The 18706-nt window shown below is 42.7% G+C and overlaps 1 protein-coding gene across 1 annotated transcript in view; it reads left to right on the top strand.

The window, feature by feature from the left end:
- Window positions 1–18460, top strand: part of LOC129519843 (ectonucleotide pyrophosphatase/phosphodiesterase family member 7-like) — a 33725-nt gene extending 15265 nt beyond the window's left edge. Inside the window, exons 2-5 of the mRNA XM_055340678.1 lie at window positions 3313–3458; window positions 10732–11358; window positions 13415–13652; window positions 18378–18460. Of these exons, the coding sequence (XP_055196653.1) occupies window positions 3313–3458; window positions 10732–11358; window positions 13415–13652; window positions 18378–18460 (1094 nt within the window). The remainder of the gene's footprint in view (window positions 1–3312; window positions 3459–10731; window positions 11359–13414; window positions 13653–18377) is intronic.
- Window positions 18461–18706: the final 246 nt, after the last annotated feature.

Below are 18706 nucleotides of genomic sequence, written 5' to 3'. Positions count from 1 at the left end.
CAAAATGCAAGTTCCCAGACCCCACCCAAGAGGTGTGAATTCAGCAAGGCCTAGAAGGAGACCAGGGAATTTGTGATTTTTAACAAGTAGTTCAATTGATTCTAATGTTGGCAGTATAAAATACCATTGGATAAATACTAGACTAGGTGAAATGACAGATGTTTGTCACTTTAGGGTGATTTGCTCTTTACTGGGCAGGAAGAGTCACCTAGAACAGAATCCAGGATTTACAAGTTAAAAAAAAAAAAAGGCAAAAGCAAGCTATTCCCTAGATGATTTGACCCTGTGCTTCCATTTCATCTGCTGTGATATGGCACAGCTCAGCCATGAGAAAGCTTGGACACTATAACAAGGAGACAATTTATCGTAGATTTCAAAAGGCTTCCATTACTCATTCCCGAGGCTTTAAAAGTTCTTGCCTACTTGGGCCCCACCTACCCATAACAAAGTACTCTCACCTGTGGTGTTTCACCCCACTCCTGACAAACGGTATAGCAGAGGGATTAAGAGCCCAGACTGCAATGCTCAACACCACCAGTCATTCAGGAAATGCACATCAAACCCAATGAGATACCATTGCACATCCACTAGGTTGGCCATAACCAAAAACAGGAAGATAACAAGTGTTGATGAGGACGTAGAGAAACTGGAACTGCTAGACACTGTTGGTGGGAATGTAAAATGGCACAACCACTATGGAAAATAGTCTGGTAGCTCTTCAAAACATAGAGTCACCATGTAACCCCAGCAATTCTATTCTGAGATATATACCCAAAAGAATTGAAACCAGATACTTATATATGAATGCTCATAACAGCATTAGTCACAATAGCCAAACAACCCAGAAACAACCTAAATGTGCATCAATGATGGATGCATAAGCAAATTCTGGTCTATTCATACAATGGAATATTATTCAGCCATAAGAAGGAATGCAGTACAGGGCAGCCTGGGTGGCTCAGCGGTTTAGCACCGGCTTCAGCCCAGGGAGTGATCCTGGAGACCAGGGATTGAGTCCCACGTCAGGCTCCCTGCATGGAGCCTGCTTCTCCCTCTGCCTGTGTGTCTCTGTCTCTCTCTCTCTCTGTGTGTGTGTCTCTCATGAATAAATAAAATCTTAAAAAAAAGGAATGAAGTACAGATATACGTTACAACATAGATGAACCTAGAAAATATGAAGCTAAGTAAAAGAAACTAGACACAAAAGGTCATATATTGTGAGCTTTCATGTCTATGAAATGTCCAGAGCAGGTAAATCTATAGAGACAGAAGCAGATTAGTGGTCAATAGGGGTTGGGGGAATGGAGGACTGGAGAGTGACTGCTAATGCGTAGTTTCTGTGTAAGGTGATGAACATGCCTTGGAACTAGAAAGAGATGATTAGGGATGCCTGGGTGGCTCAGAGGTTGAGCATCTGCCTTTGGCTCAGGGCATTATCCTGGAGTCCTGGGATTGAGTCCCGCATCCCGCTTCTCCCCCTGCCTATGTCTCTGCCTCTCTCTGTGTGTGTCTCTCATGAATAAATAAGTAAAATCTTAAAAAAAAAAAAGAATGAGATTATTATTGCACGACATTGTGACTATACTAAATGATACTGAATTGTGCACTTAAAATGTTAATAGCTGGGATGCCTGGGTGGCTCAGTTAGTTAAGTGTCTGCCTTCAGCTCAGGACATGATCCCAGGGTCCTAATATAGAGCCTTGCATTGGTCTCCCTGCTCAGTGGGGAGCCTGTTTTTCTCTCTCTCCCTCTGCTGTTCCCCCTGCTTGTGCTCTCTCTCTCTCTTTTTCTTTCTGTCAAATAAATAAATAATTCTTTAAAAAATAAAATGTTAATGGTTAATTTTATTTATGTGGATTTTACCTATTAAAAAAAAAAAAGTATGGGCTGTAGCCAAGCCTCCTGGATTCAAAGCCCAGTTCTGCTACATGATTTTGAGCAAACTCTGTGCCTGTTTCCTTAAAGGGAGAACTCTCTAAAGGAGGGGCTATTATAGTAGCCACCTTGCAGGGTTGTTGGGAGCATTAGATGAGTTTATGTCCCTACATCTTAGCTTATGACATGGTGGTAAATATGTGCCATGATTTCATCACACAAACCCTATATGCTAGTATTCAGGCAACCGAGGCCAGGCAGGTTAGGGGCTTGTTTAAGTTCACACAGCAAGTTCAAAAGCCAAGTCATGGTTGGCATCCAGCTCTCTTGGACTCTAGGTCCATGCTTTTCCACTGTTGACCATCCAATTTTATTCCTGATCAGGGATCTTGACCCCAAAGCCCTAATCCCTGACAGAAGCACAACTTCTTTCAGTGCCCCTAAGTGTGGTCTACCTACAAGGCAGAAACAATAAAACAATGGTTTTTGCTTCTTCCCAGCTGAGAGCTTTGGCCATCCTAAGGGGACTTTACCCACCAGCAGCCTGGCAATGACTGAGCCAATGAAGAGCTTTCCCTTCTCAGTTTCCATGACTATCAAGTTCTAGTCACAAAATGTCCTGCCTTGATTTAACTGGGAAATAGGAGAAATCATCACTATCTTATTACAATCACTAGGGTTACCCAGAGGATTCTGTCCCAGCAGGTAAGGAAGTAGACTCTGCTATCCCCATGAATCTTTTGGTTCACTCTTTAGACTGACCCCCTTTTCCTTGGTACAATGTAAGGTTACAGGTTTTTTCTATATCTGGTTCATTCTTATGTTTTCAAGAATAATCTAGCTTAATCACATTCCTCAATATCTGCCTTCCCTCTCTAAGGAGAGAGAAAAAGGTCTATACCTAACTATGTCAGAAATCCTTCCTAATTCCATTGTTTTCCTCAAACAGCATGGGAGTCCTAGGAAAATCCCTGTGATGTTTCCCAAGAATTGGGCCCACTGGATATTCAATATTGAATCAGATCATTGCCAGCAGAAGACAAGGAAAATCATTCCATAGGAAATATCCAAATTCCAGGCTCTTACCTTCTGGACACAGAATAACCCAAGTAACCTGGCCTCCCCATGCCCTGCCTTCCCTCCCACATCAGGCTCCACAGTCAATACCAGCTTCCTCCAGGACTGTGAGGTCTGTTCCAGGGAGTAGATCCAATCTGGCAGTTGTGAGATGCAATTAGCCCTTCCTTTATGGCCACCAACATTTGCACCTCCAGAAAACCAAGTCTGAAGCTCCAGGGCAGCCACCCAGAGCACCAATCCCCCAGAAGAAGTAGGCCAACCAGAAGGATGTTGGGGGAGATCTTAAGATCAATTTGATACCCCTGGCAGTATCCATTCATAGAACTTACCAGCACCTTCCCTCTTTCATTCCCAAGGTCGCTGGATTGAAGATCACGGTGTGATTCACAACATGATGTTTAACACAGAGACACGCTGGAAGTACTCCTTCAAGACTACACAAAAGAAGACTGAGTGGTGGGACAATGGTGTTCTCCCCCTCTGGATCACAGCCCAGAGACAGGTACTATCAGAAACCCTGGTTTGACTTCCAGGGACACTGCTTCTCATTCCTATGCATGTGGGACGGGGGTTAGAAGCTGTGATCTTGAGAAAGTGACTTAACTTCTCTAAACATGTTACCCTAAATGTTTAATGGGAATAACGATGATGTACTTATTTAATAGATTTGATGTAAGTATTAAATGAAATATGCATTTAGCCATTATCGACGGGTGAGTCTCTTTGAGGGCAGAGTCTAGCTTAACCATGATTGTACTAGGGTCTGAATTCAGCAGCTCTTTCAGAAATAACTGTTTATACACTGGCCTCAGACTTAAGCATAAAAGCCCTTAATAATGAAGTTGACCATTTAATGAATCTTCAGACCATGAAAAACTCTGAGAACATTCACTTGAAAGGATTCCAGTGGCCATTTATTATTGCTTCAAAAAGGCAGACATCAGAGCTGCATGTTTAAGTCCCAGTCCCAAATCTGACAGCTTCGTGTTTTCTTAATCAGCTTCCACAATCATCACTTCAGAGTAGAACCTCCTCGTCTTCCCCAAGATACTAACCTTTGCTCCAAAGGTCCCGTTTTCACTGGCACTTCATCTCTGTGCTCCAACATACACGGGCGTGTCATGCAGCAAGGTAGTGCTGTTGCAGCTCAGAATGCAGGTTGTGGACTTAGACTCCCAGAGCAGAATCTGGCCAGCTCCACCCTTGTCCACCTGTGTGACCTTGGGCAAAAACCTCTTTTCTGTGCTTGATTTGCCCCACCCATAAAATAAAGATTATCAGAGTCCCTGCTTCTTAAGCCCATTGGGAAGGTTAACTGAGATAATGTATATAACATGCTGAAAACAAAATGTTCAAAAATTCCTAGTCATTAAAGGAGGCTGAATCATTATAGCGCTTCAGCTGGTCACTACAGCTCTAAGCTAGAACCATCTGATAGAACTTTCTTTGATGATGGACATGTTCTACTGCACACTGTCCAACATGGAAGCCACCAGCCACATAGGATTATTGAGCCCTTGAAATGTGACTAATGAGACTGAAGAACCAAAATTTTAATTGCATTTAATTTTTATTAATTTCAACTTAAATCTAAATACCACATGTGGTTAAAGACTACAATATTGGGCAAATTAGCTCTCAGAGAATCATAGGGGATTGTCAATGAGTCTACCTCAGCTCCATCTTTCCCCTGTCAGGCTCTAGACTCTTTCCTCTTCTGCCACTTTTTTTTTAAAGATTTTATTTATTTATTCATGAGAGACACAGAAAGAGAGGCAGAGACACAGGCAGAGGGAGAAGCAGGTTCCATGCAGGGAGTCCAAAGCAGGACTCAATCTCAGGACCCCAGAATCACGACCTGAGCCAAAGGCATAGGTCAACCACTGAGCCTTGCAGGTGCCCCTCTGTCACATTTTTTTAACTTTGAGGCAGAGATCATGCAAATTAATCCTGTCCCCCCCCAAAAAAAAATAGCATTCATAACATTACTATATGTGCCTAGTACTGACTTAAGTGCTTTACATTTATTAATTTATAACAGTTCTTAGGTAGGTGCTTTGACTATGCCCATTTAACAGGGAAGTAAACTGAAGCCGAGAGCACTGCCATAACTTCTCAAAGTCACAAAGCTATCAAAAGGCAAAGCTGAGATTTGAATTCATTCTGGGTTCAGCAACTCTTAACTCTTAACCATAACATAATATTACTTCTTTGGCTAATACATTTAGCCGTGGATTTCATAGTGAATCATGTATTTGTCTTGCTGCTAGGGAGGTGTGGGCAGTCTTCATTAATTCACTGTTCAAAACCCAGGACCTCCCTAGTCTCTTGGTATGGTATTTATTCATTGATATGAGGCTTCTGGAAGCATTCTTTCCTGTAGTTTTTCTTATTCATGGTTCTTGTCTCATTGCCACTTGTTTTTAGGACTTTGTTTCCTTCTGCTCAATTCATACTCAGAGTGTTCTTCCTCTTTGCTGAATTCATAAGTGGTTGTGCAAAAACAGGATCTGGTGCAGGGCCAGGTGACTGACAACATGCCATGTGTTTGGCAAGTGAAAGTCAAGCTGGTGTATCTCATTCTACCATTGACATCCTGCCATGGGACAGGGCCATTGGCCAGCTCCTTGAGGAGTTGCCAGGAAAGCTGCCTCAATCAGAGTAAACCTATGGCCCCAGGTCAGCCTCCCAGTAACAGCATACCAACTGCCTTAAAGGTTATTCAGGAGCCCATCTATTAGGGGAGTGGCCTGACTTGTATGCATCACTGGGAAAATCCATCCTTCTCCTGAGTCTCTTCCAGGCAGGCTTGGTGGAGATTGAGGCATTCACCTTTAATAGGACTAAAATGTTATCCTTCCATGACACTAATGCTTCCAGAGTCCATCAAGATACATAAGAATTGACATGCCTTATGGATGATGCCTAAAAAATAGGATTCCTGGCCACATTTGTTTCCATAATTCACAGCCTAGGAATATATCCAGACTCCAGAAAGACTTCACTAATGGACAGGGTATAAAAAAAGATGCTCCATTTAGAGAAAGCTTGGATTTTAAATGAGCATGCCTGGTAACTGAACATGACTAATGACTGAAAGTGGTTCACCAAGTTCAGAAGTCCTAATCCTCAGAGAAAGGCAGGCACCCATGACTTAAAGACCCAGGAAAACCAGGGTAGCCCCAGTGGCTCGCAGTTTAGCGCCACCTTCAGCCCAGGGTGTGATCCTGGACACCGGGGATCGAGTCTCACGTCAAGCTCCCTGCATGGAGCCTGCTTCTCCCTCTGCCTGTGTCTCTGCCTCTCTCTCTCTCTCTCTCTCTCTCTCTGTATCTGTCATGAATAAATAAATAAAATCTTTTAAAAAAAAAAGGCCCAGGAAAACCATTAAAACCTAGGACCATGTTTTACCTCTCTATGGAAGACCTATAGAGCATAGTAAGGAGTGAAATGGAAGGGAATGTTCTGAGTGACATCCCCATGGCTGCCAAGAGTCTCTATCAGGACCATTGTAGGCTACAACCAAAAGGGGATTTGGAGAAAGGGTGGGGAGGGCAGCTACAGCTATCACTGTAAGCCAGGTCTCCTAGACTTGGAAGAGCTGTGAGCAAGATGATGCCAGCTGCTTTTGCCTAGAGCATTAATAACAAGATAATTCATCCCAATATTGACCCAAAGCATGTCTTTATTATGCATCAAAAGGCTCTAAGAATAATAATCTGACCTCCAAAAGGGTGTGGAAGGGGAGAAAAATAGAATCTTGGCCACCTGTCTCCTTCCGTTCAGTGACTCCTCTGGAGCACAGAAAAGCAATGAAAACACTCAGAATCAACCTTGACTTCTGAATTTCACATACATGGAGTCCATCTCTTTCCACTCAATCACTTCCTAAAAGGAGAAACTAACTCCTTTCCCTAAACCACACATACTTCCCACCAAAGCACAACCATGATGAAATATGTTCAAGGAAAAAAAAAAAGAAAGAAAGAAATATGTTCAAGGGCCTTCCTAAAACAAGTTCACCTTGTGACTTTCACTCTATCCTAAAGGAAGACAAGACAAAATGCAAAATCAAACTGAAACTTCTGTTCTAATTATTAGTTCTGAGAAGTTTGGTGGACTCTGTTCAAAACCCAAGGATTTTGCCCATAGGAAGTACCAACTCTCGTTTTAAAAAAGCAACTTAAGAGTAATAGCCATATTGATGCAACACTACACTAAGGAAGAATAATGAACCTAATAAAACCAGCGATTTTCCAATTGCTATTGCTACTGGAAACACTGATTATGCTAATTAAAGGGTAGAATAGTAAATACCCACTCTTTTGCATCCTATTAAGTGCTCAGATTATTTCTCAGAAGTATTTGTTGAAAATAGCACTTTTGATTATCACGGGTCCCAAATAAGCAGAGTTGTGTGAGTGTGTGTGTGTACACACACTCAAACATGCATTTCTCTCTGTAGCTTCTTCCATGGAGCAGTATAACTCTTAAAATCCCTATAGGACAAAATGAAAAACAAAATCATAGTTTCCTAAGGCTACAGCTTGAGATATCTTTAAAGAAGGTGTGCGTTGTGGGACGCCTGGGTGGCTCAGCGGTTGAGCATCTGCCTTCAGCTCAGGGAGTGATCCCATGGTCCTGGGATCGAGTCTCACATCAGGCTCCCTGCATGGAGCCTGCTTCTACCTGTCTCTGCCTGTCTCATGAATAAATAAATAAAATATTAAAAAAAGAAGGTGTGCATTGAGAATACAGCACAAGAAAACAATTTCAAGTTGGGAACACCTGAGATTTAACATGGAAACATCAAGAAGTCAACCGGATATGTAGAGCTGCCTAAGTCCCTCATAATGTTAATGTCAGTTTATTCTAGATAATAAAACAGCCAGTCAAACTATGTTCTACAAAATGTTGAAAGTTTTATCCTTCCAGCCAATTCCATACTTCAGAGCAAAGTCAATTTATATGTAAGTTAAACAAAGTACCATCACTAAAAACTGAGAATTATGAGTAATGCCAATCAGAAATGCAATAAATAAATATTAGAGGATTTGCAAGTTAAAGCAACCATAGAAATTCTATTATCAGAAATGAAAATGTGTTGCCTGAAGAGATTACAAATAAGATGCTAGAACCCAAAAAAGAAAGAGCTTCTGTAACTATTTCCATAAGTTAATCAGGAGTGAGAATAGGATGGGTTTTGCACCCATAAAAGCAGATGCAATTCATGCATTCATTCAACATGTATTTAACCAACAATTACCACCTACTGTAAGCCAGGCCTCTTCTGGGTCCCAGGAAAAGAGCAGTCAATAAAATCAACATGGTCCCTGATCTCATGGAACTCACATTCTGAGAGAGGGAAATAGACAGTAAACAAGAAACATATTAAGATAATTTCAGATTGGGTAAAGTGCTTTAGAGAAAATAAAACTAAATCACATGATAGAAAATGAATGCTGGAGGGCAGAGGATACAATATTTCACCTATAGCTATAAATAGCAGAGCTTCTGGGCCTTGCACAGTATTTAGTATTAAGACTTCTGTCTTGGGATGCCTGGGTGGCTCGGTGGTTGAGCATTTACTTTTGGCTCAGGTCATGATCCCAAGGTCCTGGGATGGAGTCCCACCTCAGGCTCCCTGCAGATAACCTGCTTCTCCCCCTGCCTATGCCTCTGCCTCTCTCTGTGTGTCTCATCAATTAATAAATAAAATCTTTTTAAAATAAAACACTTCTGTCTTATTTCAAGTTTCCTAAAAGTAGAGCCCATGGCAGGGATTTGGTACATGTAAGGCATTGAGGGAGAGTTCTCAGGAGATAGGAGTGAGGGAAACTGAAAGGGCAGAAGGTAAGTGAGATGTGATCACATTTAGAGACCAGCTTCAGCCTAATCCACAAAGACCTTGGAGCATGAATTGCACCTCCATGGTATCCCAACCTGAGGCAAGGAAGCTGGTCTTTTGTCCTCCCAACAATCACTGGCCATGGGCAGCTAGGAGTGAAGGAGCATTATAGAACACCTTCCCAGGTGAAGCAAGATTTGGTCACTTGGCTGAAAGTCTGAAGGTAATTTTCTGGAATGTGGAGCAGCTGAAGTGAATGTGAGCACAATGGTCCTGTAAGAGGATCTGAGTAGAAAGCCAACAGTATCCCCTACAACTTCCAAATTGCTTTCCTGCTTCTCTCTCTCTCTCTCTCTCTCTCTCAGTACATTGGAAGTTCTGTCATTACTCTTGGTCATACTTTTCTGCTCGTTTGTTGACCAATTAGCCACAACCCAGGTGCCATTATCCCAAAATTATTCCTGGTCATTTATTCTCCATTCCAAATCAACCCACTGACGCCACCATCATCCTTGGTTCTCCTAAAACCAATGAACTTTTGAGTTTTTCAGAACATCAAAATCTTGGCTGATACAGGAAGTGTCACAGTACATTCTTCAAGTTAATAGCTTTGCTAAGACAAAACAAAGTACTTGCTCCCCAAATGAGGTCATTCATTCACTAAACCAAAAATCCATTGAGCCCCCACTATGTGCATGTCCTGGTGGAGGAGCTCCTTTACAACAGGACTTATTTAGTGAGATGTGTCCATCTCATTGTTAACTCATTGGTGAGCATATATAATTCTTTTTCCTAACAATTTTACCAAGCTTTGTCAACAGCCACCTTTCTGCTGAAGTGGATCACTGAAGAATATTTTCATGACTTTGCAATCATGTATGTTGTTAAAAACAACTCCACTTTTGGTCCAAAGCCTTCCTCTGGCCCTTTCTCCTCCTACTCAGAAGTCCCAAGATCAAATTTCATTGGCTCTGACTGAGACATGGGCCCAGGGCTGAACCAGTTGCTGTGTTCAGTGGATGCAATACCCTCTGCCACAATCACATACCACCTCTGGAGCCTGATGTGAAATCCACACATCCCAAACCAGCCAGAAGCAAGGGCAGAGTCTCTAAGGGAAGTGAGGGTTCTCTAAACCAGCAGAGGTGGAATGGGTGCTGGGCAGGCAAACATATTAACTATCCTCTACACAATTTGGGGAAGGCTTTGTGGTGGTTTGCTAGACCTGGAGGCAAAGAAAAGAGTGTCTACCACATGCCAAAACACAATCCCAACACTTCATCTTAAAGTTATCTGGCTTAATCCTCACAAAAATACAATCAACTTTTTGGCATTTTATATGTAGAAACACTGAACCATAAGATATTAAAGAACTCACTCACCATCACCAACATAGAAAGTATCATTTTTCCTCCATTCCAAGGCACTTTTTTTTTTCATTTTACCATCTCTAAAGTTGGAGTGCATCTTACAATCAGTGGAGTGTTGTGGATTAACAGGCAGCATTTTGGGGATCCCTGGGGGGCTCAGCGGTTTAGCGCCTGTCTTTGGCCCAGGGCGTGATCCTGGAGACCCGGGATCGAGTCCCACATCGGGCTCCCGGCATGGAGCCTGTCTCTCCCTCTGCCTGTGTCTCTGCCTCTCTCTCTATGTCTATCATAAATAAATCAAATATTTTTTTTTAAAAAACAGGCAGCATTTTTCTTCTAAGAGCACATAAAATAATAGCATGTCTTGCAACAACAGTGTTATAGATTTGATGAGATCCTGGTGAAGCCAGGAATGAAGTCCAACCCCATCTGACTCCAAAGCTCACGTGTTCTCTATGCCTTTGGACTAGGGCAGGGACATCAACAACTTAAGCTTTGCCTATTATGACAAAGATATAAAAAACAGCCCTGATAGAATTTTCTTCCTGTGCTTACAGGGGAGGAAGACAGCATCACTCCACTATCCTGGGGGAGGTGCAAAGTACAAAGGGGAGGCTGTTCAGCGGTCCCTGGTGGAGTCTTATACTCACCCAGATAGCAACGAGACAGAGTGGAGGGAGAACATTGATATTGTCATGAACTGGTTCACCAAGGAAGACTTTGACTTTGTTACTCTGTACTATGGAGAGCCAGATAACGTGGGACACAAATTTGGGCCTGAGACAGAGAACAGACGGGTGATTATTCAGCAAATCGACAGAACTATTGGGTACCTGGTGGAAGCCATTGAGAGGCACAGCTTGACCAACCACCTCAATGTCATCATCACATCAGACCATGGCATGACTACTGTAAAAAAGAAACCCAATGTCACTGAGATCCTCTTGACTGACTACATCAAGTTCAACGACTCAGTCAAGTTTGATATCGTGGACTATGGTGGCTTTGGGATGCTCCTGCCCAAACCAGGGCAAGAGGAAGCTCTTTACCAAGCGCTGAAGAATGCACACCCTCACCTCAATGTATACAAGAAGGAGGAATTCCCAGAACGCTTCCATTTTGCCAAACACAAGCGGGTCCTGCCAATCTTGATGTATGCCGACTCTGGTTATAACATCAATGGGGTGAGTTGATTCTAAAATGAATAAAGTCATCTTGGGTCTGGGAGACAGCCTCTAGAGAGAAAGAGTTCTGAAAAAAAAACTAAAATATAAGCGGTAACCCACTATTTCCTAAGTGTTTCCCACCCCCAACCCCATATCCCACCCAACCAACCCTTCCCATGTTACCACTATGTAATAATAATGACAAACATCCCTCCCTGATCAAGGCTCTGTCCAGCCCTGTACTAAAATTTTAACATGAGTTATTTCATTTTCGTTTTCCCAACAACCCTAAAGATAGATACTCTTATCTCCCCCATTTTAATGAGGAATAAACCAAAGCTAGAGAGAAGTGACTTGGGATTAGAAGTATAAGCCTGAGGTTTGAACCCAAGCCTGTGTGCTTGATCGTTATGCACAGATCACCAGTAAATTCACACACACACACACACACACAAAAAAAAAAAAAAAAACAACAAAAAAAAACACACAAAAAAACACCTGCTGGTTGCCCTTTGCACATATCAAAAATAATAATGATAATAATACTAAGCAAACCTGTTCACAAACAAAATTATACACAAATGCTCACAGAAGCATTATTCATAATAACCAAAAAATTAAAACAATCCAACTGCCCATCAATTGATAAATGGATAAGCGCAATATAGTATATCCATATGATGGAATATTATGTTGCCATTAAAAGGAACAAAGTACTGATACATGCTACAACTTGAATGAACCTTGAGAACACTATGATCACTGAAAGAAATTAGATACAAAGAACTACATATTGTATGATTCTATTTAAATGAAATGTTTAGAATAGGCAAATCTATAGAGACAGAACACAGATTGGTGGTTGTCTAGAGCAGGTGAGAGATGTCAGGGGAAAATGGGGAGTGACTGCTGAAGGGTACAGAGTTTCTTTGGGGGGTGATGAAATGTTCTAAAATTGATTGTAAAAAAATAAAATAAAATTGATTGTAGTGATAGCTGCACAGCTCTCAAAATTTTAAAAATCAGAGTAGTACATTTTAAATGAGTATATTGTATGGTATACATATTATATCTCAACAAAGCTGTTATGAAAAAATAAGCAAATCTTAAAAAAATAATAATAAGCAAATCTAAAGAAGAAAATACCAAAATCAAAGCTAATTGTGAGGCATAAATGAGGTGGTCTGTTTTTTGTAAACTACCAACCAATAATTCATGGCAGAACAAAGTTTAGGTGGTATCTAAACATCACATGACAGAAGACCATCCCAGGTATAGCTTGAAGAACGCTCATCCTAGACTATGGACAGGAGCTGAACATTATAATGATGTTTGCAATCTGCATACTCTTGTATTGCTACAAGTTCAGAGTATAATAGGTATGGGAAAACTCATAAGGTTATTGTTTAACATTGATGGAAATAGTCACAGCAAAATGCAACAATTTATTGATAGTTTGCAATCCCTCACACGGCCCAGGATACTGAGGATGTATGCCCAAAGCTAAGGTCTTGCCAAGGAGAGATCCCACAGTCACTGGCCTCTTTGTAAACCTTCATGATATAACAAGTTGAGAGTGATGTGAAGGAATTTAATGAATAGTCACATTCCCAACATAACCAACCAGGTTTGAGGGAGTAGGGAACCTTCTGAACTGATCATTAGGCAGAAAATCCTTCGAGTCTTATTTCCTCTCACTGAGTCTACTTCTCGGATCCCCATCCACCTGCTTGCTTTGGTGGGCACAGTGAAGTAGGGGTTACAGGTGTTACTTTTCTCTCTTCATGATTGAGGATCTTGCAAAGCACATGAGGCCATCACCAGAGGCACTATGTTTGAGCTTATTATTATTGTCAGTATTCTTGCTGTGTTTGCTTAGAATGGGTATGCTTTCTTTATTCTCTTTCTTAAAGATCTTTCATTCCTGTTCTTCTCTGTGGCACTACAGAGCAGAGTCCTTCCTTCCTTATTTAGATTTTCAAAGATTTCATGGATCTGACAAGCATGGCAATAACTAAGGGACAGTTTTCTTTCAGGGGATTGGAATCTAAAATGGTTTTTTGTTATTTTTCAGCAACTTATAATATATTTCAACAAAGGAGATCATGGCTTTGATAATGTCCTCATGGACATGAAGACCATATTCAGAGCTTTTGGGCCAGATTTCAAGAAGAATCACCTAGCTGAGCCTTTTGACAGCATCCACATCTACCCACTCATGTGTAAGCTCCTGGGGGTTACCCCAGAGCCCCACAATGGCTCCCTGGCAGTCACTCAGGAAATGCTTGTGGACTCATATGACCAGCAGCCAGGTGAGATACAAAAACAACCACCGGAAAATTGATAGTGTGGTCTGTTCTGTCCTGAGAAAAGAATCAAAAATAGGTTGGAGGGGAGGAGGGGGAGGTTGGTGACAGAATCAAGCAGAAAAATCCTGTTTCCCTGGCAGCTTTGGCACCCCCAGTGCAAGACAGCAGCAGCTCTAAACAGATAGCAGAGGAAGTAGGGAATCCCTCCACATGTTGGTAGCATTTCATATAATGCCTCTGGGGCAAAAGGAAGGCTCTCCATAGAAAAAGTCAAGCAATAATCCTTCTGAGCCTCAGAAATCACATGCAGTCGCCTCCTGATGCCCCTTCTAAATACAGAAATGCAGACTTCCTTCAGCAGCTCAGTCCTTGCTGGTGCCTGGAAGAAAGCTGCTCACAGGGGAGGGAGGAATGAAGCTTTACCATTCCACTCACTGCTGAAAAAAGGGAGAAGGAGGTGGTTCCTGTAAATAAGGTTGCTAATTCTTAAGAATTCAAAATCTTAAACCTGGGTGATATAAAGGAAGAATGGAATCATCTCTGAGAATTCAGTTGTTTGCAAACACTGGCCAGCTTTTTTTCTGCAGTGAGAGACTTAGAAAGTGCCCGGTGATTTATTATACTTAAAACAACTATGCTCAATTAAAACAAAGGACAACATTTTCCCTTCTTCTAAGCCTTGCCCACGGTCCTCCTTTCTTTTTTTTTTTTTTTTTTTTTTTTTTTACGATTTTATTCTTATTTGGGCAGCCTGGGTGGCTCAGCGGTTTAGCGCCACCTTCAGCCCAGGGTGTGATCCTGGAGATCCAGGATCAAGTCCCAGTTAGGCTCCCTGCATTGAGCCTGCTTCTCCCTCTGCCTGTCTCTGCCTCTCTCTCTCTCTGTCTCTGATGAATGAATAAATAAATAAATAATATTTTTTAAAATATTTTATTCTTATTTACTTGACAGAGAGAGAGAGCACAAGCAGGGGGAAGAGCAGAGGGAGAGGGAGAAGCAGGTGCTGAGCAGGGAGCCTAACATGGTGCTCAATCCCAGGATCCTGGGATGGTGACCTAAGAAGAGGGCAGATGTTTAACTCATTGAGCCACACAGGTGCCCTTGCCCACGATATTCTTGTGAACTTACAGGAAGCAGGCCATTTTATAGGAAATTAATTAAATGACCAATTCACCAAACTATCTTTTTTAAGTTTTAGAGTTCTGCTACAACTGTTTGGCCCCTGCCCCTGTCCCATAGCCCATTGGGAGCCTGGTGTAAGGTTTTTGACTGTCTCCAGTTACCAATAAGCAGGATGTCCCACCAACTGATTTTCAGCAAATTGGCCTTTAGCAAATTGGTCACTCGGCAAAGTGGTCATTAGGAAAATGGGTCATTTGGCGAATAGGTCATTTAGTAAATCGGCTTTCAATGACTTGCCCTACAAGGTTTCTCTACAATGAGCACTTTCTTGGGTTAAATGTACATTTCATTTCCTTAATTAATATTCACCAGAGCCTGGATTGAAAACTTCGCAGGGACCCAGGAGCATCCAGAACAGCCTCTTAATAATGTGACGATTAAAAACCACCTGATAGGGGATCCCTGGGTGGCACAGCAGTTTAGCGCCTGCCTTTGGCCCAGGGCGTGATCCTGGAGACCCAGGATCGAATCCCACTTCGGGCTCCCGGTGCATGGAGCCTGCTTCTCTCTCTGCCTATGTCTCTGCGCCTCTCTCTCTCTCTCCCTCTGTGTGTGTGTGTGTGTGTGTGTGTGTGACTATCATAAATAAATAAAAATTTAAAAAAATAAAAACCACCTGATATTTTATCAGGAGCAGAGACACAGAGGACATTGGCTCTCCAAAAGACAGCGTTGGGTCTCGCGAGTGTCACAGGATTTCTTGCAGTTCTGTTTGTTGGTAGCGTGATATACACAGCCATTCATCGGAAAAAGAAGTGAGTATTCTTCGGGCTTCCCATGGTTAATCAGTACACATTGTAATAATCCACTTCAAGCACTTCCTGCACACCAAAGGGGGTCCTGCACTTTGAGAACCCAGCAACCAGGGGCCAGGTTCATGACTTGTGACCTGAGTAACCACTCAAGGCCCAAGGCTCAGGAGAGTCCCCAACTTGGTTTAATAATCTGCTGTTGCCATTTCAGAATTCTTGATTTTTTTTAACAAGGACCCTGCCGGGACGCCTGGGTGACCCAGTGGTTGAGTGTCTGCCTTCGGCTCAGGGCATGATCCCGGGGTCCAGGATCAAGTCCCTCGTCCAGCTCCCTGTGGGGAGCCTGCTTTTCCCTCTGCCTATGTCTCTGTCTCTCTCTCTCTCTCATGAATAAATAAAACCTAAAAAAAAAAAAAAAAACCAAGGACCCTTTATGTTCATATTGTACTGGGCCCCCCAAATTACATACCACTTGTATTAGTTTTCCACAGCTGCAGTAACAAAGTACCACAAACTAGGTAGCTTAAAACAACAGGTATTTATTGTCTCGCAGACCTGGAGGGTAAATATCCAGAATCAAGGTGTCGGCAGGGCCAGGCCACCTCTGAAACATGTAGGGGAGAATCCTTCCTTGCCTCTTCTAGCTTCTGGTGGTCGCTGGCAATCCTTGGTATTCTTCAGTTTAGAGATAAATTCATTCCAGTCTCTGCCTCCATCATCACATGGCCATCTTCTTCCTGTGTCTCTATCTTTACCGTGTTCTCTTCTCTTATATGGACACCAGTCATGGTATTTAGGGCCCTCTGTAGCCAGGATGACCTCATCTTAATTATATCTGCAGACTCTATTTCCAAATAAGGTCACTAGTATCATAAGGTCCTAAGTACCAGGGGTTAGGACTTCCAACATTTTTTCTGGGAGAAACACAATCTAATTCATAACACTGGTTCTGCCACCAACCATAGGATTATAGAGCCTGGTGCACCTCTTTCTATATCTCAATAATTATATTCCTTATTATACCCAACCCTGGCCATTATTCTGCTTTAACACAGCTCCTATCTCTATAGAACGGAAGCCACCTGAACACCATAAACAGCCTAAGGAAAGTGAGAACTTTACTTAACCTTAACTCCATTACAAAACCCACATTTAATGTAATTTATATTTGAACTATAAAAATTTCCTATAAGTTGAAACATGACCTATAAAGGTCTCTACACCCTGAAGCAACATTTTAAAAAGAAATCAATTGGTCCTTTTCTACAGAAACCATTAGCTATAGGAGAGATAAAGGAAAAAACTTCAAGGTACTGATTAAATTGCCATGCCCACAGCATAATTTCTAAAAGGCAACCATTCCATACAGTTAAAATGTAGTAGGTGGTGGTGGTTGTGGTGGTTATTATTATTATTATTATTATTACTATTACTATTATTATTATTAGAAGCATCAAATCCAGAAACCAAATCTTTAATATAGCATGTGCACATACGTATTCCCTCTTGCTGCTGGCAGGACTATGGGATGTGTCGTAATGCTTCTCTTCATATAGACACCCCCTGGAATTTTTAGTTTTTGTGTTAAACGGCAGTCCTAATCATCTCTTACACCTGAACGTACATCTAGGAGGTCACAGAGACATAAAAAAATCCCTTCAGTACCTTGATTCTTCCAGATTCAGATCTGAGATATATGACCTTGTGACCTTTGTCTCTCCTAAGAGCTCACACCCCAAAGTAAAGGTTTCTTCCAAGTGCAAGTCGGTGCTATGCCCCACTTGGGGGGCCTTTCCCAATCTACATTCCTTCTATGGCATCAGGGAAGGCTGAACCAGCCTAGATTTATTAATATCCTAGTATAACATCATACAGTATTACTTATTATGGCATTGACTGTACATGCCCTTTTGCTCCTTAGAAGAAAGGCAATTAATAGCTATTATGTGAGTTAACAGAATGAGCCTAATATTTATGAGTTTGACCCTTTCCCACTGGTTTTCATTGTCTACTGCAGGCAGAGAGCTGATCAAAACAGCAAAAGTGGACCAATCCGCCTGACCCAGTTCTGAAGCGTCATTCCCTTAGGACCAAGACTCAGCCCTGGCCGAGACTCATCACCGTATCTCAAGTGATTCTACCTCAGGATATTATGACTAAGGGGGTTTCTGCAACGTGCGACCCAGAAACCATTAATTCTGTGTAAAAACACAGCAATAATCACAGTCCACCATCTTTATTTAAATCAACGGGGTCAATGGAATAAAAGAAAAACCATTCTTGTGTTGGATCCTGAGCTCACCTAGTGCTGGTGGGAGAACAACAGATAGGAGAATAAATGCATTCAATTAGAATTCATTCTCCTCTCGTTCTCGGAGCTGAGCAGGGCTCGGTGTTTCTCATCTGAAAGGGGTAATAAGATTTAGTCTGTCCCTTCATCTACCTTCTGCAAGTATATTTAGCAAATTAGCTCTCGAATCTTCCAAATGGAGTTTTATGAGAGATGTACTAAAAGGAAGCGCGTTAGACTGCGAGCACAGCTCAACTTCCAGGGGCAGCACGGTGGGCTGCCGAGTCTCCTGCCTTTCACTCCAGACGTAACAACGCGTAAGGAAAACAATTATTTTTTCCTTTCCTTCCCCACCCCCACCACCCCAGAAGCCCTCTTACTCTTCTTTCACCCTCCTTCCCCGACAAAGTCAGACTTCTCCAGCCAGTCCTCCTAGTTCCGGGAGCTCACCTGCTCGGCAGGTATTGCCGCAGGCACCTCTCCCCACACTTGTCTGGCCCTCAGCTCAGGGCCTACCGTCGTCCGCGCGAGCCCCGGAGCCCCCCACGGGCAGGGACGGCTCCCGGGTTCCCTCACGGGTTCCCTGACGGTTGCATCCCCTTCCCCCAGCGCCTGACAGCATGGAGCACACAGTAGGCGCTTCATAAGTGTCTGGTGAGGGTAAGACTGACTGAGTTAGGGGCAGGCCCGGCGGCTGGGGGTGGTCCTGCCTGCTGTAGAGGAGGTCGCGGCGAGGATGTGACCTCGACCTGACCCTGCCAAGGTCAGGGGCCCCTCCCCCCGCCCCGCCGGGGCACCGCGCTGGGGAGCGCACGGGGACCGCAGAGGGGACT

Source organism: Nyctereutes procyonoides, unplaced genomic scaffold (genome assembly GCF_905146905.1).
Source record: "Nyctereutes procyonoides isolate TBG_1078 unplaced genomic scaffold, NYPRO_anot_genome, whole genome shotgun sequence".
Classification (NCBI taxonomy): Eukaryota; Metazoa; Chordata; class Mammalia; order Carnivora; family Canidae; genus Nyctereutes; species Nyctereutes procyonoides.
The sequence above is the reverse complement of the archived record's forward strand: the minus strand, read 5'-3'. Positions and strand labels throughout refer to the sequence as shown.